The sequence below is a fragment of the Nycticebus coucang genome, chromosome 3, assembly GCF_027406575.1.
Source record: "Nycticebus coucang isolate mNycCou1 chromosome 3, mNycCou1.pri, whole genome shotgun sequence".
Classification (NCBI taxonomy): Eukaryota; Metazoa; Chordata; class Mammalia; order Primates; family Lorisidae; genus Nycticebus; species Nycticebus coucang.
Genome location: NC_069782.1, coordinates 11,016,513 through 11,040,571, shown reverse-complemented (window position 1 = coordinate 11,040,571; position 24,059 = coordinate 11,016,513). Strand labels below are relative to the sequence as shown.

The 24,059-nt window shown below is 56.4% G+C and overlaps 1 protein-coding gene across 7 annotated transcripts in view; it reads right to left on the bottom strand.

The window, feature by feature from the left end:
• Positions 1–292: 292 nt before the first annotated feature.
• ELFN2 (extracellular leucine rich repeat and fibronectin type III domain containing 2) overlaps positions 293–24,059 on the bottom strand; it is a 52,330-nt gene continuing 28,563 nt past the window's right edge. For 4 of the 7 annotated variants that reach the window (XM_053584049.1, XM_053584054.1, XM_053584052.1 and 1 more), the window contains one exon: positions 293–4,968. In XM_053584049.1, the coding sequence (XP_053440024.1) occupies positions 2,099–4,561 (2,463 nt within the window). In that variant the 5' untranslated portion in view covers positions 4,562–4,968 and the 3' untranslated portion in view covers positions 293–2,098. Of the gene's footprint in view, positions 4,969–12,832; positions 13,607–15,767; positions 17,736–24,059 lie in introns of those variants that run through there. The other 3 variants (XM_053584050.1, XM_053584055.1, XR_008378801.1) reach the window with 3 other exon arrangements.

The following is a 24,059-nucleotide window of genomic DNA, read 5'->3' as shown; positions in this document are numbered from 1 at the left end:
ATCGTCATGCAAATATAACAGGGAATCTGCTTTCTCACACCACTGGCTTCTCTGCCCACTCGCTTCTCTCAGTACCAACTGGGTGTGAGGAGGGGCAGGGGCAGATATGGGGGTCTGGGGAGGTCTGCTCTACATATCCATGCTGGCCCACCCTCCTCTCCACAGGAGAACAGTCTTTTCTTTGCATATGTCAGCCCCCAGGCCAGCCCTGGGCTTGGCCCACCCCGGAGCAGGTGAGAGAGAGCTCTGCTATCCTCACACCCAACCCTGGCAAGAGGGTCTGAATCCTCCCACCATGGGATGGCACTAGCTTGCCTGGTCAGAGACCCCCAGTAAAGGTCTTAGTTCCACCCCAGTCCACCTCACCCCTCAGGCTACACTCCCCAGATCTCAAGATACCCACATGAGGTACAGGAACTGGGGCTCTCCAGCAGGGGTGGGAGAGAGCTGAGGGCCCCCCCATCCCAAGGTGGAGGGGAGCCCAGGGATACACGGTAGGTAGGCAAAGTTGCCCAGTAGGCCATCTCCACTCCCTGGCCCACCTCCCATCCAAATGTAAGGGAGTGATGGACTCTGGCCCCTCAGATTCTGACTATCTACAACCCCAAGTCTTAGGACCCCAATTTGTCCCCCCCACCTCTGGCCCCAGGAAACCCCTGCTCTTGAGACAGGCAGCCTCTGTCTGGCCCTCCCTGCCCTCACCCCTCTGCCGCCCACACTGAGAGAAGCCCCAGAGCCCAACGGTTGCTCTGGGCACCAACTGCCAGGCACCAGGTTGCCATGGTGACAGAGGCGGCTGGGGGGGGAGGGGCGCCCCACCCCTGTGGGTGGGGACCTCACTGTTTGTGCTTTGTTGGATGTTGGGTGGGGGTCAGAGAAAGGGGCATCTCCATTTCCATGGAAACGTGGGAGCCCCTCTGGCCAGGAGGTGACGCAGGGATGGGCAGCCTAGAGGGGTGGGCAGAGAAGCCCCAAGACTCTGCTCTGAGGTCCCAGGATGTGGGTCCCAGGCACTGAGTCCCCATTACAGCCATCCCTGCTGTCCCTGGCATCACAGTGCACTGCTGCCCTTCTTGGGTGGGCAGGGGTCCCGGAGGACCAGGGAAGCTGGGGGCTGGAGGTACAGGGGCCTGCACCTGAGATGCCAAGCCCACAACACCCCTCTCCTCAGACCCCATAGACAGCTCCCCAGGCCCCCTGGAAGACACTTGAAGGGGTTGGCAGGATGTCTCCTTGTCTGGGCTCCTTCTCTGTCAGTGAGGCCCCTCTTCTCCTCTCTTAGGCGCTGGTGGGGGAGCAAGGGCCCCCCCAGAACTGCAAATCACACACTAGACACGGCCGTGGGCCGTCCCCACCCCCGGCCCACCTCCCATCCTTTTTTTTGAAAAAAAAGGAAAAACACCTGCCTGACTCTCAAGTTCCTCAGCCCCCAGGGGGTCACAGCTTCTGAAGGTGGTGGTGGGACAATGGGAGGCCCAGGGAGCTGCTGGGGACCAAGGCTAGCTCTGGACTGGGAAGTGGGGAGACTGGAGACTAACCTGCTGCATGACCCAGGGTTAGCACTTCCCTTCCCTGGGCCTCGGCTTCTCCATCCCTAAAGTAGAGGGACTCAATGCCCAATGTCCATCTGGTACTACATCTACATTGCCTCCTATCCCCTAGCTGGGGAAGTCCTCTCCCTGCTCCAGAGGGGCTTCAGTCCCTCTCTACCCCTGCCTCCTTTGCCCCCAAACCTGGCCCTAGCCCCAGAACCCCACACCCAACACCCTCTTCTGGCTTCCTTGCCTACCTCCTGCCGTCCCCCAGCCCCACGCACCCCAGCAGAGTCCCTGGGCAGCACAGTAAAGACGACTGGTTTCGGTATCAGTTTGTAAACTTTAAGGAAAATGTGTCTTTGTTTTCCTGTCCGTTATTGTTGGATGTTGGTTTGTTCACAGTCAGGTGGTGGTCAGGTGTGTGCGTGGGTGCGTGCGTGCGGGTGTGCGTGTGCGTCCACTTCGCGGCCCCGGTCCCCTAGTCTGCTCCCTGCCCTGGCTGCCCGGGCCCTTCCCTCAATGGCCCTAACCCTCCAGCTCCAACCTCACCAGGGAGAAGAGGGTCACAGCTTCTGCTGGGCTGAGACCCCTTTCCAGTAATCGAGGATGTCATGCAGGTCCTCATCCTTGGCGAACTGGACCTTCTTGCGCAGGGCGTGGCCAGCGGCCATGTACACCTCCTCCCGGTGGTGCTTCTTGTAGGGCCGGAAGCGCTCCCAGATCTTGTGTGTGCTCTCGGATGAGTACTCGGGGCTGGAGGAGTACCCTGAGTAGTAGTGTCTGGGGGAGAGCTGTGAGTAGGTGGAGTCACGCTTGGAGCGGGTCAGCGGCTTGAGGAAGGACACACGCTGGCTCAGACTGTCGGTGCCCTCCTCGTAGTACAGAGCGGGGAAGCTGTGCCGGTGCTCGCTGCAGTGGTAGGCCGGCTTCACCTCCAGGTGGTGGATGCCCCCACCCCCGCTGCTGCCCCCGCTGCTGCCTGCCGGAACCAGCGGGAGCCGGTCCAGCGGGCTGTTCAGGGGACTGCCCTTCTCGATGTACTTGGAGTCAGCTTTGGCCAGTCCTGTGGTGGCTGGGTGGTCGGGCACGTCCAGGCTGAAGACCTTGGCACTCTTGATAGAGCCACTGGATGACACACTGCAGGTCTTGCGGGTCACAGCGGCATCGGCGCTCAGCTGGCGCTGTAGTGGATGGTGAGAGCTCTCCTTGTAGGGCGGTGAGAGGAAGCTGGGCCTCTCAAGCGCCCCAGGGGCAGCAGCTGAGGAGGTGGTAGTAGCTGCAGGGAGGGACTGGCACTCAAAGGCCAGCTCAGGGTCCCCACTGCTGCTGCCGCCCCCCAGGAAAGAGGCTGAGTCCAGCTTGAGGGCATCAATGCAATTGTTAATGATCTGGTTGACTTTGTCCACCTCCTTGGCGATGGTGGAGATCTCTGCAGCCGAGCCCTGGCCGTTCTCAAGGTCAGGGAGTTCATCCTCAGGGCGAGGCAGGCCATCCCCCCCAGTGCCCGTGCGCACCTCAATATAGTTGCCTTTGGTGGCCACCTTGGGCGTGTCCAGCCCAGCCTCCAGACCCTTGGCAGCAGGCAACTTCTCCCCGATCATGGAGGGGATGGAGGACATGCGGGACACGGGCAGCACAGGGGGCTCTCCCAGCTTCTGGGCGGCATGCACAATGGAGCCAGCGTCCACATCAGCCCCATAGCGCATCTCCAGGATGGTCTTCTTGACGTTGACTGACTTCTGCTTCTCCTCCTGCATACGCCGCTTGCGCAGGCAGTAGTAGACAGCCCCCAGCACAATGACCATGCCGAAGAGGCAGCCCAGGATGGTCATGATGTAGTGGGTTGTGGTGGAGGTGCTGGGCGCCATGTCGCCAGGCACCGGGTCCCGCGTGGTGAAGGTCAGGCAGGTGTGGTTGAAGCGGCGGCTATTGCGCAGCGAGGTCACGCAGAAGGTGTACTCGGTGTGCGCCCGCAGCTTATCCAGCGTCACGATCTCCTTCTTGTTCTTCAGCGTCATGACGTCGGAGAAGTAGCTGTTGTTGTACTGAACCAGAACGTACATCTTGCTGTAGGGGTGTGGGATGATGACCACAAGGGTGGCCGAGGTGAAGGTGACATGGTGCAGCTTGATGGCTGGCCCTGCAGACGCATCTGTGGTAGACGAGGCCGGCGGCTCCACTGAAAGGATCTCATCGGGGTTGAAGCCCGAGTTCTCATCAGGCTCCCTCTGGGCATCCGTGGAATAGGGTGTGGGGTGGCTCACAGGCCGGGCAGACAGAGAGCCATTGCGGCACTTGGCCTGGAGCACGGTGATGGCATTGAGGCTGTGGTAGGGCCGGGGCACCAGCAGCGGGTAGCCGGCGAACTCTCGGGGCGACTCGCACTGCAGGCGGTCGTAGTTCTTGGTGACGTTGTTAAAGACCACGAGCCAGGCCAAGAAGCCGAAGAGGTCGCACTCACAGTTGAAGGGGTTGCCGGCCAGCTCGCACACCATCAGACTGGCCAGGCTGGCAAAGGTGGCGCCATCCAGGCGGCTGAGGCGGTTGGAGGACAGGTCGATGCTGATGAGGCTAGGGCACTCGGAGAAGGCCGTGGGTGTGACCACCTCGATGAGGTTGTGCTGGACGAAGAGGAACTGCAGGCGGCTCATGCCCCGCAGCATGCCTTCAGTCAGGTTGCTGAGCTTGTTGTAACCCAGCTGCAGGACCTGCAGGCTGGACTGGCCCAGGAAGGCACCGTCCTCGATGTAGGAGATCTCATTCTTGGTGAGGTTGAGGTCGGTGAGGTTCCCGAAGCGGTTGAGTGAGGAGTAGAGCACGGCTTTTAGTTTGTTCTCGTTGAGCCGCAGGTCATGCACGGTGCTGTTGATGTGCTGCGGAATGGTCTCATAGGGTGGCTGGTTCTGGCTGCAGATGGCCAGCCACACATAGCCCTTGTCACCCTCGATGAGCCAGCAGTCGGAGCGCACAGCACCCGGCCCACACACGCACAGCAGTGCCGCTGCGCACAGCCCCAGGCGCAGCATGGCGCCGGCCTCGGCCCTCCGACAGGCCGGGCCTGGGGTGAGGGGCCGGGGCGCTGGAGGCCTAGTGGCTGGAGGCTGTGGATAGCAGCACAGTCCTCCTCGGGGCCGCCACCATCTTGGGGGCGACCCCCAGCACAGGGTACCCCAGGTGAGGCAGGCACCACCAGTGCCAACTGCTGGGGTGCTAGGGCAGGCGACACACGGTAGAGATGGGGGCCCACAGCCTGCTCCTTGTCTCCTACGGGGAAGGTTCTCAGCTTTTCTGGTCTAGATTTCCTCTTCCTCTTCCTCTCTGGCTTCTGGGCTCAGAGCTTCAGATGATTCCCACAGGAGGCTGGAGCGTGCAGTGCTGGCAGGGAGCGAGAGAGATGAGGGCAGGAAGGGAGAGACCCATCGGCACCTGGTTCCTGAAAGGCAGCACCGAGAGGGAGGCCAGGTCAGTGTGAGGGCTCAAGCAGCCCCTTCACACTCCAGGGCAGGTCTCAGTCCCCTCTCCACACCCCATCCCTGGGGCCTCTGTGCCAGCGAGCACTCTGGGGTCCCTGTTACATAAAAGAAGGGAGGGCTAGTGGGTGGCAAGAGGGGGAGGGGACCCAAGGGGGGCTGGGAGGAGGAAGAAGGAATGGCAGGAGGACCCAGCAGGAAAGGGACCCTGGAGAGGAACAGGTGGGTACAGGTGCACACACACATGCTCACGCCCACACCCAGCACACTGGAGGCCACACTTGTCCACAGGCGTGCACGAAGACCCACCTGTCTCCACATGAGCCACAACCCCAGAGCATGCACACAGACAGGTACACACATGAGCACATCCACAATCTGCACACAGCAAGCTGGCCCGTACACACATCCATGTATCCATCGGGCACCCCCAAGTCCAGATAAAGGATTAAGCAGCCCAGCAAAATGCCTCCTCTCCTCCATGCCCAAAGATAAATAATTCATTTGTTGTGTAACTGCTCTTGTTCCAAAAATAATTCCCTTGTCTCAGCTTCCATGGGGGAGGGGGAGCAGAACATCTCAGCTGTGGCCCCTCCAAGCTGGGGGATGCAGAGGCAGGGTCTCCTGTGGGGGCAGGGGGCCCTGGGACACCTCACCCTACATGCAGAGCCAAGCCCAGGGAAAAATAGGACAAGAGGTTGGGAGGCCAGAGACACTCCCAGTACCATCTACCCAAAGTGCTTTCCCTGGGAGCACCATGGTTCCATTAGGGGGTCGTAGGCCTCTAGAATAGCATGGCTAAAGCCCCACATCCCCCTTCATAGCTAGAGAGTCAGAGGCCCAGAGAGGGACAGGGAGTTGCTCCAAGTAACACAGCATAGCCTAGACCAGGATCAAGGCTCCCAAGCTATGTGAGCTCCAGCCAGGAGTCAGCAGGCCTAGACATCGACCATCCAGCCTGATTAGCCAGGTAAACACCATCTCTCTGAGTCTATTTCCACATCTCTAAAGTGGGGTCCAAGGCTCTGCCCAGCCCATTTGATGGGGGAAGAAATAAGTGACTCTAGCTACCCATTCCCAAGATCTAGAGGGTGGGGGCAGGGTGTCCCAGCCCACAGGCCATCTTTTCAATGCTTCCAAGTGGGGAAACTGAGAGCTAAGGCCCGGGGAGACTTGCCCAGGCCTCCCAGCAAGCCGGACACAGCTACTCGCACAGATCCCAGCCCCAGTTCCTACCCTGTGCCCTCAACTACAGAAAGATCTCAGTTCTTCCTCCCTCTGCCCTGGACAGGGGCCAGGGATGTGAAAATAAGGCCTGAGAAATCCACGTTTGGACGGAGAAAGCTGGAGACTGCTCACAAGTGCCACCTCCGCCTCCTGCTCCTCCTCCTGGGAAACTCCAGGAAAGAGAGTGCTTTGAAAAAAATGTTAAACCTTTGCCGTGAAAGCAAAACTAATTTACAGCACTGAGCTCCAGAGAGCTGGAACAGAGGAAAGGGAAGTGAGGTGGGGGAGGAGCCAAAAGAAGTCCAAGGCCAGCTGTTGGTGTCAAGGAAGTGGCAGGTGAACAGGGCATCCAGATGACCCACTGCATGCAGATGCTACATCAGAGGCTGTGATGACTGGGACCTCTGAGGCCCGCCTCACACCTCCTGGTGCCCTGCACGACCAGCTTGGGGGTGGAAGGAGTTAAGCAGGCAGGAAGGGCTGGCCAGGCAGCAGATAGCATCTCAGGACTAGAGGACCTTAGATCCTGCCCAGCATGGCCACTGGCTCCTGGGGGACCCTAGGCCAGTTCTACCCCCTCTGGGCCTCAGTTTCTCGTCTCACATGCCATAAGGCTGAACTGGAAGAAGCTGAGCCCCTTTCTGGTTGCTTCAGGGATCAACGAGCCGGCCTGTCAGAGAGCCCTTGTCTGCTCCACTGCGGTCCCTCTTCCTCGCCAGGGAACGTCTGGGGACCGCATTTGTATGCAGGTGCACGCGCAGGTGGCTCAGAGTGCCAATGCAGGGATGTGCTGACGTGTACAAGCAGACGACGTGCAGGAGGCGTGTTCACTTACGTGCACGTGTACGTCTTATACAGGAATGCACGCTCATGTGTGGCGGGTGGAGACACGTATGTGTGAGGGGCATGCCCGGGGAACTCAGGCACCTGCCTGTATTACAATCAACATGTTTAGTTACACACGTGCCCCACCCCCACCCCCTCTCCTCAATCTGAGTTGCTAAACCACCATCCCCTTAGCCAGGGCGGGTGCTGACTGCAGCCTTGGGTGGCCTGGGCCCTGCCAGGGATGTGAAGAGGCTAAGGGGAGAGGGAAGGGGAGGAGCAGGGGCCTGGGGTGCTAATCCTGCCTGCCCAAACAGCCCAAGATGGGCAGAGGCCCTCTGTGCCCTCAGCCCACTCACTCTGAGCTCTGCCACCTGAGCCCTCAAGGTGACCCTGTCTGTGGCCCTCTTTCCTCCTCCTTCTGGTCCCCAGGATGCCTTGGGCCATGGCCCAGCTCTGACCCTCCCCCGTGACTCAGACAGAGTGGGCAGAAGGCTCCCACCACCCCGTCCCAAGTGAGTCAGTCACCCTGTCCCCATCCCTGGGCTGTCTGACTGCCACCCGTCCAGGCCTGACACAGCCCCAGAGGGAACCAGAGGCCAAGAAGGTGCTGACAGCAGCACTTGGTCCCTGCCCAGCTCCTCACCAGCTAAGGCCTGTGGCTGAGGGTCCTGGGATGAAATGGGCAAGGTCGTGCCCTTCCCCTCCTCTCATGAGGGTGATGTTCAGACACACAGGCTCTTCCCCCACATACCTGGGAGGGGTGAGAGACAGAGGGAAGGAGAGAAGGGGCCACAGAGAGGAGGTGAGCACTAAGAAGACAGGGCAGCAAAGCTACCAGACCACCAAGCGGGAAAGGCAGAGAAAGGGAGGGATAGGAGTGCGCCTGAGGATGTGAGATGGATGACAGATGGCGGTGAGGGACATGGGCACCTGCTGTCCCCAGCCCCCCAGGGACCAGGGAGACAGATGACACCGGGTCTGGCCGAGTGGCTGAGATGTAGCCTGTGACCAGCCCAGGGGGAGCAGGGACACAGAAGCAACTGCTGGAAGAGGTGGCCTTTTCTGCCCAGGACCTCAGTGATGCTGGGCCGCCTTGCACAGCTGGGGCAGGGGAGGGAGGGCACAGCCATGCAGGGAAGCAGGCATTCGAGGGTGGTATCTTCCTAACCAAACAGCTGCCCTGAGGCCTGACCAGACCACACCCCAGAGCCTGCCCCCATAATGGGTACCAAGTGCCCCACCAGCACCAATCTTAAGCATCCCTCTCTCCTTCCACCATAGAAAAGAGGGATGTGGCAAAACGAGGAGGCTTCATCAGGGAATCTTCCGTGGGCCCCAAGTCCGCCGGCTACACACCGCAAGATGTCCCCTCTTGTGGGGACATCATTGGACAGAGCAGAAGGAGAAGAGTCAGTGAGACCCGGCAGCACTTGCTGCTCTGAGAACAGAGCTGGGCATAGACCCCAGTGTCACCGTGGGCAGATGCCACCCCCTCCAGCCCCAGCTGTAGTTAGCTGCTAGTAGCTCCAGGTAGTCTTGTGCCTTCCTGCCCAGGTGCCACAGGTTCCCAGGCTCCTCTAGGGACTCCAGAGTCCTGAAGCCTCAAAGCTGAAGCCCCTCTCAGAGGAGAAACTGAGGCCAGGACAGGGGGGTGTTCAGGATCTTATACCAAGCTGGTAGCAGGTCAGGCTCAGGACCCAAGTGCCAGTTACAGGTCCTGATCTGCCAATCCTGAGTCCCTACTGGGATCTTACCATGCCCTGACAAGGGTTCCCCTGCCAGCTAACCTGGGACACCAGGCACGGGCCTCAGTTCCCTCACTGGGGAGGGAATGAATGATCCCCCTCCAGGGAGCATCTGCAAGGATGCAGTGAGCTCTTGTGTGTAAGGCGCCCAGCTCGGTGCCCAGCACTGTGAACAGCAGCAGCTGTTCATGCAATTTCATTACTGTTTCTTCACAGCCCTCATCACCCAAAGTGAGGATTCTCCTGGGCTCAGGCTTGCTGAACCCCCAGGTTCCCCTGCTGCAGGCTGATCACCAAGCTCCCTAGGTATAGGGGAGTCCTCCCTGCACCATGGAGTGTGGGAGGGGCTGCATGGCCTCAGCCCCCTCCCTGGGTTAGGTAAGAGGATGGACAGAGCAGGTCTAGGCTGGCTCAGCCAGGTATGCAGGGAAGAGGAAGTCAGCAGGAACAATGTGGGCCTGACCAGCTCAGACCTTGGGTGTGTCTCAGGGAACCCTCTATGAGCCTCGTTTTCTCCTCATGTGGCAAGGTGAGTACCACCCAATTCCCAGGGCTCCTGCAAAACTCTAAGACACGATAAAGGCCAACACACTCTGTGTAGAGCAGGAGGACCCACAAATTCCTCAGGCTCCTGCTCATGAGTCTCACTCTTTCAGGAACACAGATCAGCTCCAGGCAGCAGGTTGAGGGAGGTGCAGTCTGTATTCTGGCCTCCCAAGAGCAGGAACAAGAGGCTCAGCTGGGGAAATCTCATTTGCACCAGCTGATAAGCCCTGGCATGGGCTCTTCTCTCGGCCATGCTGGCCCAGGCTCCCTGAGGTTTCATTGTCACTGTCTATGTCAATGCCATTACCCAGGATTAGGAGGACCGAGGACTCCTGGGGCCCAGCCAGCACTCTCAGGCAGGCAGCTGCCTCACCTCTCTGTTAGAAGCACAGCACCAGACCATGTGGATTTGGGGTGCAATCAACCCCAGCTGCAGGGCATGGACGTTGAAGGCAAAGGGTCATGGAACTAAAAACTGAGCTATGTGACATCAGACACATTAATTAACTTCTCTGGCTTGTTTGTGTCTGACATTTTTTTTTTAAGTTACTTTATTAGAGAAGTGAGATTTGAGGTGAAGTCGTTCTTAAGTAATTCTTCTTTTTTTTGCAGTTTTTGGCCGGGGCCAGGTTGGAACCAGGTTGGAACCCGCCACCTCTGGCATATGGGGCCGGCGCCCCACTCCTTGAGCCACAGGCGCCGCCCCTGTGTCTGACATTTTATCCTCCTTGAATCTTACATCAACCCTGCGTAGCTGGTGCTGTTAGCCCCATTTTACAGATGAGAAATCTGAGGCTCTCTCCTTCCTCAGATCCCTCGAAAAGACTGGGGCCATGGCAGGGACTGGACATGTGCCGGTCATCTGGTGGGTTTCTTGACCATGTGTAGGCACTTCCCTTCCTATCAGAGGAAGGGGTGCAAGTTGGAACAGGACTTGAGAGGCTCCGATTTCTCCGTCAGTCAGAAAAGTACTGATTCCAGGCCAGCTGTGCTCCTCAAACCCTCTAGGCACATCTCAGGGCCTTTGCACTTGATCCCAACATTCTTGCTGCCTGGAATGTTCTTCCCCCAACATCTCCACAGCCCACTACCTCACTTCATTCAGTTCTCTGCTCAACTGCTCCCCACCCCCACCCCACCTTTTAAGATAACTCACTCATCACACGATACTGGCTTTTGTCCCCTCACAGCACTCAACACTGACATCACTGAGTTCTGTACAAGCCCCCCCTTAGTCCACCACCAGCATGATAGTGAAGCAGGACTTCATCTTGTTCACTGCTATAAGCCTGTGCCTATGACAGTCAGACATCGCCATGCTTGGCAGCGGTATGTGGAAGGGGAGCTCAGGCTAGGGATGGGGGAGAGGGTCTAGAGTCCCAGACACCTCCAAGTCAGGGTGTTAAATATCAGAGAAGGACCAACCCCTCATGGGGTGCTCATGCCATATCAAGAAACCTGCTGAGCCTCCCTTTTAGCCTCGTGACCTTAGGCCTCCCATTTTACAGATGAGGAACTGAGACTCAGAGAGGTACAGTGACGTGCCCAAGACCACACAGCCAGGAACCTGGGCCAGCCTGAGCTCTTGGCACTACAGACTCTCCAGGATCCCTGCAGAGATGACCTCCCATGACTTGCAGACTTCTTGTGACAGGGCTCTCAGGACCCACCGAAAGCTACTATTCCCTTCTTGAACAGCTCTGATTGCTAGAAACTTCAATCACAAAGCGAACTCTGGCTCCTGGTATCTCTGTTCATAGGTCCCAGCTTGCCTTCGGGAGCCACTGGGAATAAGGCCAATACCCCACAAAGGTCCTTCCAGTATCCAATGATCTGTTATCATTCCACTTATCCAAGCTAGACAGCCCCATGTCCTCCACCTGCTCTTCCTGTGCTGTGATGTCACATCCCTCCCACCCTTGGGTCCAGCTGTCCCAGGTCTTGCTGGCTGTCAAGGTCCCTCCTATAACATGTTGCCTGGAGCCAAGCATCAATGCGACAAGGTTGGTGAGGAGCAGTGCCTCTGTTGATGCAGTGAGGGTGCGCACCAGCGCTATGTCCTCACCTTGTCCTAAATATCAACCAAACCCCCAGGCCCCTTCACACACTGCCAGGCAGCCCCAGTGCCCTCACTGTCTCAGGCAGCTCTGGGCAGTATCAGCTCGGGTCTGACCTGAAGTGCTGGGTTTTCATCCACCCCCATTCAATCATGTCTTGTTAGTCTCAGCCCTGCATGCCAGCTGCTCCGGATCTCGGGGAGCTGGCTCCTGCCCCTCACTGCCTCAGCACCCATTCCCTGCTCCATGTCATCATGCACTGGGCCATAGCTGTGTCTGTGCCACAGGGAAATGAGGACCAGGCCCGGGCTAGGAGCCTGCCCACAGTACGGCCCTGGCCAGCCAGTAGCACTCTCATCCACATTCCATGCATATTAATTGCACACCAAGTGCCAGGCAGACTCACCTTCCCATCACCATCTTACTCAAAAGAGCTTAATAAGAACAACACATCAAGAGCAGCAATGGCTGACAGTTAATAAGGGCTTAAGTGGGTCTGTAAGGCCTTGATGCATTGAGGGCACATCTCCAGACCCATGACGTTGGCCAAAGAAGGGGTGAGGGGATAGCCTGCTGTCCCTCGAGCCACCGCAGGAAAGCACCATTCTGAGTCAGATGCTCATTGTGGAACCTCGGGCAAGTCAGAGCCTTACCTCTCTGGGCCTCAGTTTCCTCATCTGTGTGGAGGAAAACAGCAGTGCACCAGTGTGTCTGATTTGCTGGGGCTGCCCCAAAGCCCTGTCAACTGCCTTCTATGTCACCCCCGTGACATCTGGTTCCTGTGCTTCCCCCGCTCCCAGAGTATCCCATCTGTCTTATTCTATGACTAGGCCTCAGAGGAGAAAGAGAGGCAGAGAATGAAGGGTTTTACCAAAGGCCTGGGCCTTGCAAAACCACACCTCAGCCTGTCAAAGAGAGGCCTAGCCTCGGTGCTATGGGCAGCTCTAGACACACGGCCCACCCATCCATCACCAGGCACCTGGAGGCAGTATGTGGCCCACAGCCAAGGATGACTTGTGTTAAAATCCACCTCCTGGCATCACCCAGGGGTCATCTTCTGGCTTTCCCAGAATCCTCCAGGCTATTCAGGGGATTGCCTCCCTTACCCACTCTTCCTCACCTGGCCCTCATCTCTCCTCCCCTGGACCCCGCCTTCCCCAATGACTTTGTCTCCCTCATCTGACCCCTGCCCTTCCCATCTGAACCTTGCCCTTCCCATCTGAACCTTGCCCACCCCACCTGACCCCTGCCCTCCCCACCTGACCCCACCTTCCCATCTGTCTCCACCTCCCCACCTGACCCCTACCTTTATCCCACCTGGACCCACCTCCCCCACCTGACCCCTGCCCTCTCCCCACCTGACCTTCACCTCCCCCACTTGGCCCTGCTGGGCCACTCAGCTGCAGCCCCTGGGCACTACTCACCAGTCTCCACTGGACCCGCTCTTTCACCAGTGCCTGCGCACGCACGGCTGCCTCTGCCTGCATGGCCTCCATTCATTCATTCAATAAACATTTATGGAGCACCTACTATGTACCAGGCACCGGCTAGGCCCGCCCTCCCAGCTCTGCCTCTTTGCGCCTCTTCCTCCCCCAGGGGCCCAAGGGGTGAACATTTCCCTGCCTTCTAACACCCTCAGAGCTATCCCAAGGGGGCCTCACAGGGAGAACTGGAGGCTTTGGCTGGCAGAAAGTGCCATTCAGAGGTCACCTGGCAGGGGATAGATGGGCAGCTTTGGGCAAGATGAAGAGTCATCGGTACTTACACAGTTGGGCCTAGGTGCTTCCCATGTTAACTCGTGTAATCATGAGTACTTATGAATCAGTACTGTTATTATTCCCACTTTGCAGATGAGGAAACTGAGGTCTCACAACTGCTATGTAATGGCTTCTAACCTCCATGGCACCAGGCTCTAGTTCGAGAAATGTTTCATCTGGACAGTGATCTTCAATTTTTTTTAATTAACTGCCAATATCAAAAACTTGGGAGATTTTATTTCAAAAATCCGTGTCCCTGGGATCTACTGACAAACCTGGAAGACCTGGCTGCCCTGGGTCTGCATCCCGCGGGATGGCAGCAGCACAAGTGGCGCCCAACCTCCTCCCTGCCTCTCTAGCTTGGGTGGCCCACTGACCCTACACTGGAGTCTATGAAGCCAGAGACAAGAGGGAACCCCAACTTGCATGGGAGATGCCATGAACTTCTCAGTCTGGAACCTAAGGCTGCCACAACCCCTACCCCCTACATTCGATCTCTGTCTAGCCCCCCCACCCCACCCAACCTCCCCAGTCTGCAACTCTGGGTTTTTAGCTCTAGGATATTAACATCTTACATCTCTCATTTTGAGGGGTCTCCAATTATGGGTTTGGAGCTCAAGGATTCTAGAATGTATCTAGAATTTGGTCTTCAAAGTCTACTGAGTCTTGGCCTCTGTGAGCCACCAGGACTTCAAGCTGCCCTAACCCACTGACGACTTCCCCTTGGCTCCAAATAGGCCCATTGGGGAGAGGTCCCAAGGCCAAGGGAGCAGCCACACCACCTCCCCAGGCCTGCTTGTCACCCTCCTCTGTCCCCCAGAAACCTTGCTGGGTCAAATTTTGGGCTCCTGCTGGAACTTGAGGGTTACTGCCCCTCCAAACATGAATCTCACCCCCCATTAAACTCTGTCGGGTTCTGGTCAAGGCTGCTGTGGACCCCAGGAGGCCCAAGGCCTCAGCTCCTAAAGCCATAGAGTAGCTCATCACAGAAAGTCTGTACCAAAGCACTCTGAGGTTTCTGGAATGGCCCCTTCCTCCCATCCTTCTCCTCACAGACTTCGGGTCCCCTTACACTGCTCACCTGGGACTCCTGCCTGCCACCCCACGCCCTACCTCTACCAGGCCCCATCACCTAGGGCCCTGGAGCCCTCCAGTGCCAGGCTGAGAAACTCCTCCCCAGACCACAACCTTGAACCAGGAAATCAGGAAGGGTCAGTGCAGATGCTGCCCAGGATGGTCCAAAATTCCCTCTCCTGCCCCTGAGACCAGCTTCTCTGGAGCAGGTCGGGGAGGCCAGTCCAGACTGAAGGATGCCTCAAAGGCCATGGGGGGCCGCAGCTGCGGCAAGAGCACAAAGGAGGCTGTGTCAATGCTGAGGAGCTGACACGGAGCCCCGGAAATGCCCGGGGGAAGGCCACCCCATGACTATCGGCTGGGGAGAAACCATGGCCCCAACATGTGGTTAAATGACAGTCCTATGTCCACCAACTCAGAGTGGCCAACCCACCAAGACCAGCCCTCCCCAGGTTGCCTTTGGAAGAACAGAGGCCACGTTCAGCTCAAATCCAGGCTCTGCCACTTAACACCATGGCCTTGGCAAGCCACATCTTTCTTAAGTCTCAGTTTCCTCTTCTGTAGAATGGGACAAGAAGGGTACCACCTCAGAGGGCTGTGATGGAGACAGCCACAGAGCAGGGTCTGGGGCAGGGTAACTGCAGTAGAGAGGGCTGCCATGAAGCTTTCTATAGTGGCCAGCTAGTGGAGTGTGGCACATGCCTGGCACACAGTAGGGCCTCCCCGCCCACTGCTGCAGCAATGACAGCCAAGAAGGATGAGGCCTAGCCCTACAGTGCTTTCCTTTCAGTCTTAAGGGCAGCACAGCCCCCTGCCCCATCCCTGTCCCTTCTCTGAGGTCCAGGCTCCCCCAAAGGCGTGCTCCCAGCCCGCCTGCAGCCTATTCTCCAGCCTTGGTTTCTCTCCCATTGCCAAAGCACAATGGCTGTTATAATTAATGAATTATCTCAGTGCGACAGCTGTGGTCCTTTGAAAATTAGGTTGAATAACAAGATCCTGGTGTATGGTAATTTCTTTTCCTCTCTTTCTCCCCCTTTCTCTCTGCCTCGCTTCAGCTTTGCTGTGCACGCAAATGTTCCTTTTCCTCGGGCCCCAGCATCTTCCTCTTCTATGGCTGCCACTTCCTCAGGATGGCAAGGGGACAGACTGAAGTTCTGCCTTCCAGTGAAAGGATGGGGGGTGGGGCCCTCCAGGCCCCTCCAGTGCAAAGCACCTTACACTTATAACTTCTGTCATCTCTGAGAGACCTAAGTCCTCCCTAGGCTGGGGACCTCCCAGGCCACGCCCCCTTGCACTTAGGCAGTGGCCTTCCCTGAGGTCATGGTCCTCACTTGTTGCTCTTTTCAAACCTACTTTCCCCTCCTCCAAAAGCATGGCCCCTTCCAAGGCTTCTAGTGCCTGCTCTGAGCTGACCACACCCAAACCACCAGACCCCCTCCCTGGCACCTGAAACTCTACCCATCCTACCCATCCATGACTGGACTCATTTCCCTCCCCACCCTCCACTCCTGGCTTCTCTCCTAGTTGGTCCAGGCCCCCCGAGTTCTCCCCATTGGGAGCTCCGAGCTACTGTCCCCATTGCTCCTGCTGTGGTTTAGCCTCCTTCATCCCCCAAAATGCATTTCTCTGTCAGTACCCTCACTGGTCTCTCTACCTCCAATCCTACAGCCCAGTTCCATCCACCCTCCACCCAGCAGAGGATGAGCTTTCTAGAACATAAATCTGAACGTGGCACTCCCCTGCTGAAAAGCCTTTATTGGCTATCGGCTGATCTGGGAAAATTCCAAAGACATCCAGATCCCAGCCCATGTGGTCCTGCAGAAGCTGGAACCTGCTCTCCTCCCAGACCCTCCTACCTCTCTCACCTGGCTGGGTCTCCCTTGTGGGTTCCCATAGCACCTTGGGCTTCATCTGTCACAACCAGAATCATAACTGCTGATCTCCCCCACTGGAATGCATTCTCTGAGGAAGGGTCCCAACTCCCCATCAGCACCAGGCATCTAGTAGGTGCTCAGTAAATAATCTACTAATGACTGGGTACAGGAGGCCTGCTCACCTTTTTATAGATAAGGAAGCAGAGGCTCAGAGTAATTAATGACTTACTCAAGATCACACAATTCATGCAAGACAAAACCAGGATTTGAACCTGGGTCCGTGACTCTAATGCCAGTCTTTCCACTGCCTGGGGAGGTCTGTGAGGGATCAACTTTTTGCACAGATCTCAAGGGACGTGAACCTCCTCCTAGCCTTAGTTGAATGATAAGGATACAGGGTCCCAGCCCAGGCTGTCACTCCCTTGTCTTTGACCTTGGACCAGCCACATGACCCTCAGGGCCTCAGTCTGCTCATCTGTAAAGTGGGAAGGAGCCCCACCTCACTCCCCATCTTGAAGGCAGCTGCCAGGGAAGACACTCAGGTCTTAGAGAAAGCCAGTCCTAGTAACAGCTTCCTACCCTCATGCTCCAAACCCAACTGGGTTGCCCTCAGCAGGGCCTCCTCAAGGCTTTAGGGAGGGTCTTCAGGGTGGGAACACAGAACAGGGACCCCTCAAATAGAGGCTGTAGGAGAAGGAGGGCGAGTTTGGGGTTCAGATCATGACCTTGGGCAAGAAGCTGCCCTCTCTGAGCCTCAGTGTCCTCCTTTGTGAATCGGGCCCATTAGTGCCCCCCCTTGACTGGGTGGGGAGGCATGAGGACTAATGTAGAAAGTGCCCAGCACAGTGCAGATGCCCCCATGGCCACATGGCTGCAGGTTCATGGGAATCTGATCCTGACGAGGACCCCAGAGAAAGGGGGAGGAAAAGAGGGTGGGACACAGACGAACCATCTGTTCTTGACTCTCCCTCCTCAACAGCCCACAATGGCTCCCACTGGCCCCAGAATAGAGCTCGCACCCTGATGTGTGGCCCTTGAACCCCTCTCTCCCTAAGCTCACACCCTCCATGTCCCCTCACAACTCTATGGAGTTTCAGAGATGCCCACCCACATGTCCACCAGACCTTTGCCTATGCTATTTCTAGGGAGCCATTCTTACCTGTACCCAACCCTCTGGGGCCCAGACCTTACACCTCCTCCTCTGAGAAGCCTTCAGAGATTTCCTCTCCTCAGGGAGAGAGATGGCCTCCCTGCTCTGCCCTACACCCCCGTTCCATGGCCCATGAAGTCCTGGAAGGGTGCTAGATATCACCCTACTCCTCTTCCCATTTTACAAGTGGAGAAACTAAGGCACAGGCCAGGAATAGCAGCTCTGCCGTGATGTACTTGAACTTAGGTCTCTGCTGCTTCCAGCCCTCCAGATGACTTCTCTCCTGCTAAGCTGTTCAACCCTTGCCTATCTTCTCCATGCCCCCCAAGCCCAGAGCTACCTGAGGATGGTACCCCATTTTCCTCTCTGCACTCCTCCCTCCCAGTGCCTAGCCTAAGGCCTGGCGCATAGTAGGCACTCAGTAAATGTCTGTTGAATTGAATTGCGCTCAGGGCGGCCAGTCGTCTCTGCTCTGTAAGAGAAGCATAGAGTTAGTGGAGCTGTTCCCATGGCAACCACGGGGTGGGAACCAAGCTGGTGGGATGAGGAGTCTGGCCTGCCCCAAGGACCCAAGGGCCCTGGGGAGGGGACCTGGGAAGCTGGAACATTCAGACTTAGATGAGTCCAAATTCTGCCCCAACAGGTACATGGCCCTGGTAAGTCACACTGCCCCCAGGGCCTCGCTGGCCTCATCTGTCAAATGGAAATGACACTCCAGTCTCCAGGCTCTGAGGACTGCTCACCAAGAGAGACATGAGGAGTGTAAACAGTGACTCCCAGCTCACAAGCATCAAGGGCTCAGCACCTGACACAAGAGTCAGTTGGGAATGATGTCCATTATACAGATGAGGAGACTGAGGCTTGGAGAGGGGCCTGGTTTGCCCAAGGCCACACAGCCCATGCACTTGACCTCATGCTGTATGCACATCTCCCTACAGAGCTGGAGAGAAGCAAGGTGTGATAACAAATCCCAAAGAAGTCAAAGGGTGACCTGGGCCTCACCCAGGCCAGCAAAGATTCTCCAGGAAAAGGACCCAGCATGAGCCCCCAGCTGTGCAAAGGGAAAGGTGAGAAGCCAAATTTTCCCCTCCCCCTGGGGGTTAGCTTTAATTCCACAGCCCCCCAGAGGGTTCAAAGCCATCCTCAGATCCAGAGGCTGCAAAGGCCTTGGCAGGACCCAGTATTAATATAGATCAATGGGGACTATAAATACACAGCCTGCTGGACGTGGCAGGACCTCATCTTGCAGAGGCTATGACCCCAGCCCTGCTCCCACCCCTTCTCCCTTCTGGGCCTTGGTTTCCTCATCTGTCAATAGCAAGCAGCACCATGACCATGACTGCTAAGGTTCTCTACCCAGCAACACATAGTTCTCTGACTCTATCTAGGCTGGCCCAGGGGAGGCCGTTAAGGGCCAGATGGAGACCTGGATCTACCTGGGACAGTCAGGTCGGAGGGCACTTAGCTATGCCCCAGCTCACTGGGTTGGAGCTGGGGACAGGGAAGGAAAGGGACCTAGCAATCAGCTATTCACTCATTCACTCCTTCATTCATTCAAACAGTCCTTCCTTGAGGCAGCTGTGGACTCATAGCCAAAAGACATGGTCAGGGCTCTAGTGGGGACAACAGTGAGATAAACAAGCGCCTATTGCCCTCCTGGCCCATGTCCGGGTGGCAGCTGTCCTCTGACTCCCATGTCCTGTCCCAGCCTGCATGACAAGATGCTGATTTCACATCTACCTTCTGCCTGGACCTAGGCCTCACCAAGGATGGGGGCAGAATGGACAGCCTCACCCACCACAGCACTCAGCAGGCCTACCACAGCACTCAGCAGGCTCTCAGTAAACATTCCTGGGCTGAAAGGGTAAATAAGGCACCCTGGGAGCATAAAGGAGAACACCATGCACTAGACCATGACACAGGCCTGGGGCAGAGGAGCACATCCCACCAGCACCAACTGTGCACCAGGCATTGCTCACGGAACACAGGCAGCCATCTCATTGTGCCACTTGAAGGATGAGGAAACTGAGGCCAAGATGATGAGGGATGTGCCCAAGGGCCCTCAGCTAAAATAGCCCAGCACCCACAGCTCCCCAGACACATAGGAGATGGGCCCATGTATATAAACCCATAATACAGCAGTCTGACCATCAAAGAGACATCTGAATCCCCTAGAGGCTGAACACAGGGGAGAGGTCAGTGTCCCATTTTCTCATTAAAGCCTCAAAACAACCCTGAACATCAGACAGACCTTCACACAACAAGTAGAGAAACCGAGGCTCTGAGAGGTGGTCCCACCCCCAGCCCCAAATCTGACAAATACTGAAAAGTCCCAGTTCCATCCTACTCCCTCTGAGATCCACTGGTAAGGGGTGCAGACCTGGGCCCAGGCCCAACCTTGCCCCTTGCTGGCTGAGTGACTTGGCAGTGACCAGCCCTCTCTGAGCTGCAGGTTCCCCAAGACCCAACTCCTCTGCCCCACACAGCTGCTGCAAGGAACCCAGGGTAGATGGATGACAGACCCCATATAAACAGTGCCATCCATCTTAAGGGAATTTAATTGCCACTCATATACTTTCCTTGGCTCTCTTCAATCACTCCTCTAAAAAAGTCACAATGTTTATCAGATGCTCTTAATGAGCCTGCCCCACACTGAAGGCTGGTCTCATGTTCATCATCAGGATCCTGGAAATCAGGTCATATTTTTACACCCATTCTGCAGGTGAGAGAATTGAGGCTCTGGCAGATTAAGTGACTTCCTCAAGATCACATTGCAAGAAAGTGAGAACACTTAGCCACGACACTGTGTATCTGCCCCTGGGTGTCTGTAATCTTCGGCTCTCTGTGGCTGTGAGAGTCCTCTGGTTCGTCAATGCCCACCTGCTCCCTGGTTTATCCAACTTCACAGATGGATGCAATATTCATATCTCTATCACAAGCAGCTCAAGCGCCCCTCTCCAAAGCCTTCGGGAGCCCCATTAATCATTCAGACACACCTGCATATTCATTAACTTCTGAATTAATACAGGGTCCCTTATTACTTCGGGCTTGCTGTCTGCATTAAAGACACTTCAACTTCATTCATTATTAAATTCCCCTGATAAATTATTACGTCCCTTCTTCACAGTGGGGAATAGCACCCAGGCCCCAGCGCTGGCAGGCCTATTCCCAGTGATAGCTGCTGTGTGACCTTGAGCCAGACCCTCACCATCTCTGGGCTTCTGGCATGTTTACCTAGTACAATGGGGCAAAGGACAGTTTCTAAGCACTGCTCAGCCTTGTCAAAGTGGTCCTGTCCCCTCCTTTGTCCCTTCTCTGGGTGTGTTTTTCTTGGACTCACATAATCCCCCCCATTCTCCTCCAAATGGCAGAGAGGACCTGTCATCTCTGGAGTTTTTCTGCATCTTCCCCCATAAGCGGCCTGCACTCTTGCTGGGCCCAGGCCTCAGAGTCAGTGGACCACAGGACCTGGGACCTGCCCATCACTTTGAGGGCATCATCTGTCCCTGGGCTAACCTGGCTTGGCAGACCATGACATGTCCCAAATCAGAGGGCAAAGTGACCCCCCACAACCAGTTGGTAGACTCCAGCTGCCATACAGCAGGACCAATGACGACAACAACAGCCTGTGCTAAGCCCTGCACCATCCCCTCCTTGAGCAACTTCCACCCAACAGAAGGGAAAGCTAAGATCAGCAAGGCCAAGGTCATCCATCTCCTCAGGAGGGCTGGAGCTGGCTATGAACCCAGGCCTCTCTCACTAGGGGTCCTGAGTGACTCCTGCCACAAGCACCACCTGGAGTCTCCCGGCCCCCTCCAGCACCTCCTTCCCTGATAGTTCCTCTGTGGGCTGCTCCCTGTCTAATGGAGCCATGGGCAACACAGAATGGATCCCTGCCACTAGCAGACACCCCAATCAATCTCCATTGTGCCTGGCACTGAGTGGTCATGAATAAAGGGTGCTGATACCACCATAGGCGTCACCCCTCTTGGCTCTGACCTATCTGCTGCTTCTACTCAGCGTGTGCTCACTAGGCCACAGGGCCACAATATCAGCAGACCCAGCTGCCACATCCTACAGATGCCAGACAGAGCTTTGCTGGACTCCACCGGCTGTGTGACTGGTTGGGCCCATCACCCAACCTCTCTGTGCCTCAGTCTCATCATGTGAAACACACCTGACTCCGCCTTCTCACTCATCCCTCACTTCTGATCCATCCTGATCCCTATGCAGGCCACATACCTGAGTATCCACTGCCACCCCTCCATCCAGGCCACCAGCAGCTCTTATCTACATGGCAGCAACTGCCTCCCAGGTCTCCAACGTCCCCTGGGTTCCTCCCCTCCCTCTGCCCAGCTACCAGAGAGCCTCTCAAAACGCTATCTTCTGTGAATCCACTGAGGCCCCTTTCTTAACGTCCCCAGGCTGAAGCCAAAAGTCCTCCTGAAGGTTGAAGCCACTCAAGGCCCTGACCCAGCCACCAGCTCTAAACCTCCCTCCTACTGTCTCCCCCAGGCAGTCTCTCCTCTCCGGGGTGACTCTCCTAGCCTGTTGGACTCCTTGGTGAGCATCTGTCCCTCCTGGACCATCAGTGCCACACAGTGCAGAGCACAGTGTGTCCTTCCTGCAGCTCCAGCGTGCAGCTCACAGTAGGTAGAGTGATATGAAGCCTAAAGGGAGGCCTTTGTCAAGTGCAGAGAGGAATCCTGCCCACAGGCTACAGTGACCGTCAACAGTGCACCTTGCACACTATAAACGACGAACTCTTCACTCCTCGTCTGGGACCAAGCGCCAGGCTGGCTGCTACAAACACAACCCCTCCCCACTTTACAGGACAGCAAGGTAAAATCACTGGACCCATTTCCCAGACGAGAAAAGCAAGGCTCAGACAGACAAAACGGCCTTGCCAAGTCAAGGCCAATAAGAGGTAGGGCTGGGAATCTGGCTCTGGCTGTGTCTGGCTCCGGCAACTGGCAGGGAAGTCCCGACAGCAATTAAGAAGCACCGAGTGCTGGCCACGTGCCAGGCCCTAAAAAGGGTTTTACATTAATGAAATCATTAAGCCCTGTGAGATGGGCACCAGTACTCTACCCATTTGAGAGATACTGCAACTGAGACCCAGAGCAGTGAAGCCACTTGCCCAAAGGCACACAGTAAGAAGTGCAGCCCCAGACTATTCTGCCTACCGCTAGCTCTGCTCAGATCCTCCCAGGCCCCTCTGCTGTGAGAGGCACCCCTGTGCTGGCTCTGTGGCAGCAAGGACTGGACCAAGGCCGTTCCCTCTCTGGGTTTCAGCCCCCTCCTCTGTAAGGGGTCCTTTCAGCAATGGCACAGGATCCACACACCCCTGGGCTTGGCTCCAAGGGCTGCAGAGACAAGCAGAACTGGTCTCTTGCTTGCAGGGCATCCCAGGGGTAGGAAACACAGGGAGGGGGGTCCTCCCTGCTGTCCCCAAGAGCACAAAGCCAACAGGAAGCCAGAAGAGAGGCCATGGAGTGGCTAATCACCCAGACACCTAATGCTGGTGATTAATTGGGAAGGCCCAGCACCTCTGAGGACCTGCTGCCACCCAAGGGGGCTGGGGACCCCAGATGGGGCCGCACCCTGCCAACTAGACCCTCTACATCTAACAGGCACCTATATAACCTAACTGTGTGCCTGACCTGTGACTCGGGGCACACAGCAGAGCAGACAAAGATGAGCAAGAAGGTCATAGACAAGCATAGGTCTCAGGCAAATGCAAACCCCTCACACGTGCACTAGACGCTTCTGTTATTTAAGGAAACTTCTTGTGATGTACTTTGTAAAATAAATAATCAGCCTCTAATTTCCCTTATACAAAGTTTCAATTTTCCAATTGGTTTTGCTTAAAGTGAAGTAATACTCCTGACTTTCTGGGTGTTTCTGTATTGTACACCTAGTGTGAGCACAGGAGGTGGGGCCAATGGCTGCGTCCCCTGTGTCCCCAGCCCCCAATACAGAGGCTAGCACACAGAAGGTGCTCAGTAAATGCTGCAGCAAACTCTGTTAGTGCGTTCATTTCCAAGTCTGAGTGTCAAAGCTGCCTATGTGCAGGATCCCCTATTTCCCCATGCTCTGGTCACTTCCAGACCCTGGAGCCACTTTGAAGAAGGTCATAGCTGGCAGATCCCTTAGGCCAAAGAGGGCAAGGGCCTTGACCAAGGCCTCAGAGCTATGCCCCATCTCTTCCCAGACACCCCTTCCTGCTACATCCCCTTAAATCCTGCTGCTCCTCCTGGCTCTGTCCTTGGCCTATGGTGTCCCCATCTGCGCTCCCCTCTGGGCAGGCCTCATGCATGCTCTGGACACCCAGATCTCTGGTGTGTCACAAAGGACACCCAGCCTTTGTTTGTCAGACTTCCATAGGTTGACCTTCAGATGCTCTGGGCTCAGCTGGTCCAGAATTAATCTCGCCCAAGCCCAATTCCCAAGCATCTTCATTGAGTCAAGGTCACCACCACTGCCTGGTTGCTCAGGCTACAGATCCCAGCATCATCTTCAACTCCTCTTCCACTTTGCCAGAAGATGAGAATCAGATCAGCCATCAAGTCCTGCCATTCCTGTCCCCACTTTGCAGGGACAGGTCACCATCATCACTTGCCTAGTCACCTCCTCCTTTTTCCAGCTTCTCTGAACAGCTGTGTAAAGGAGGCTTCCAGAAGGCAGCTCTGACGAAGGCAGCTCTCCTGCTCAAAAATCTTTCCAGAACTCCCTAAAGCCCCAGGGACAGAGGCCAACCTCTTTATTAGTGAGTAACACTTCTGTGAGTGGGCCT